This window comes from Olea europaea, unplaced genomic scaffold, assembly GCF_002742605.1.
Source record: "Olea europaea var. sylvestris unplaced genomic scaffold, O_europaea_v1 scaffold262, whole genome shotgun sequence".
Taxonomy (NCBI): Eukaryota; Viridiplantae; Streptophyta; class Magnoliopsida; order Lamiales; family Oleaceae; genus Olea; species Olea europaea.
In genome coordinates this window covers 647,033-649,356 of record NW_019244532.1, presented here as the reverse complement: position 1 = coordinate 649,356, position 2,324 = coordinate 647,033, and the positions used below count along the sequence as shown (strand labels likewise).

General features: G+C 31.6%; 1 protein-coding gene across 1 annotated transcript; it reads right to left on the bottom strand.

Moving 5' to 3' along the window:
- Positions 1-1,051: 1,051 nt before the first annotated feature.
- On the bottom strand, positions 1,052-2,179 carry LOC111383151 (zinc finger MYM-type protein 1-like). Its single transcript, XM_023007226.1, has one exon. The coding sequence runs from the start codon at positions 2,177-2,179 to the stop codon at positions 1,052-1,054; it is 1,128 nt and encodes a 375-aa protein (XP_022862994.1).
- Positions 2,180-2,324: the final 145 nt, after the last annotated feature.

Genomic DNA, 2,324 nt, shown 5'->3' with positions numbered 1-2,324 from the left:
CAAAGTAGCCACTTATGGAAACATAACACGTTCAAGTGGAAAGAGAGACTCGGCCTTCTGTATTCATAATTAATGAATGAAGATGAATTGAACTAAGACCATTAAACTAGAATTTCGAACAATAATACTGAAGAAAGTAGCTTTTTTTTTTTTTTTTAACACATGTTTATCTTTCATTTTCCAAAAACTCTATTTTTCTAAAATTTATTTTCAAATTAAATACAATAAAATATTTTTCACGTAAACTCAAAACCTTTTCCTGCTTTCACGTAAACTCAAAACCTTTTCCTCCATTAGTTTGTAGCCTAAATTCGAAAGAGCGTAAAACTAAAATGTGTAACATATCTCAAATCTAACTTCGATTCGCAATGGATGAGAAAGTGAATCATAAAAAGGAGGAATTTTAGTTGTAATATATCTAAAGAAACCATCTAAATGGTGGTAGTAGTAGTGGTAGTATAATAATAATAATAATAATAATAATAATAATAATAATAATAAAGAATTCTTATGGTTTTAATAATTGTTAAAATAAATTATAAAATTGAACGCAAATAATATTGTATGTAAACTTAGTCATGTAATCACATATTTTAGTCGTCATATCACCCTTGTTTGAGCTCCATTTAATGATTTGTTGGGAAAAATGTATTTTAATATAATAAATTTTTTTTTAAATGTGTGGTTAAATAAGAAGAAAAAGTTTTAAATTTACTGCGCTTAATATTATTTTTATTGAAGAATGTGTGATTTAAAAAAATGCATTAAAATTAAAATGAAGGCCAATATGATATTTTAATTCTAGCCGCCTACCAAAAATGGATATTGATTGTGATTTAATAATAGAATTAAGGCAGGCACAGAGAATGGAGGGATGGAAAGATGATGGAGACACTCAAGAGAGAGACAGAAGAAACAGAAAGATTCGTTCAAACATTGTTAAGGGCAGGGGCGGAGCCAGGAACTACTGTTACGATGGGCTAAAAATTTAAAAAATTTAATGTACGAATAAAATTTATATATAATAAGAAAAATTTATAATATAAGTTACCTATTGAAGTTGTACTCGGCGATGTTTTACAGCATAAAATTCATCTATAATAGAATCTAGATCTAAATTCATACTAAATTCTCGTTCAATGTTGAGTGTTAAACAATCAGCAAGAAAACCATCATCCATTTTGTTACGAATTTCCGTTTTCACATGTTTCATTGCTGAAAAAGCTCGCTCCACAGTCGCCGTTGAAACAGGTAGTGTCAGTACTAAATAAATCAATTTAGTCAAAATGACGTAACTCTCCGACCTTCTGCTTGCAACTAATTCCCGACATAAATCAGAAAGTGTAGGTACTTGAAATCGAGGTTCAGAAATCACATCATTTTGATAGTGTTGCAACTCAACTTTCAAACAATAAATATCTTGCTGTTTAAAATCTTCAGGATAAAACTTCTCTGCAAGCTTGCAAATATTATCCATATTAAATGATTCAAAAGAATTTTTTGGATCCAAAGCTGTACTGAGAGAAAGGAGCTCTATTGATGTCTCATTAAATCTTGTATCTAACTCCATCATCTGAAAGTCAATAGCTGCATTGAAAATATCAAAGTGGTAATGATGTTCAATGGTAGGATACTCACGACCACGAGAACGACCAACCATATACGAACCATCAAAGTCAGGTACATGTATATCATTTTTTGAGCAAAAACACTTCACCTCTTCAAGAAATTCTTCCCAGTCATCTTCTCTCAATGCTTGAAGGATAGTTTTTGTAGTACGGACAAATCTCATAGCAGTTAAGATGTCTTGAGTTTTCTTTTGGAGGGACTGACAAAGAACATCCGCAATTGCTAATATTCTACGCATTAAATGCAAGATAAACACAAATTCAAATGTTGTTATGGTTTTGTATACACCACCAACCTCGGATCGAGATCTTGTACTTGGAGAATGATCACTAAGATACTCAAGCACCTTGCAAGTTGCAGCATACATATCAATCAAACTCTTTACAGAGCTGTAATGAGAAGACCAACGAGTACTTCCCGCTCGTTGCAAATTACCAATCTGATTAGCACCACTTCCGGACTCTCGTTCTCCAATTTCTAACAAATGCTCAATTTCTTTTCTTTGGGCACTTTTCAACTCATTGATGCGCTTAGGAGATGATGTAATCATATTAATAACATTGTCCAAATGAGAAAAAAATGAATTAATATCTGAGACATCCTTAGCTGCAGAAACCAATGTGAGTTGTAAACGATGGGCAAAACAATGAACATAGTATGCATATGGACAATCTTTAAGAAATAATGCCTGTAGT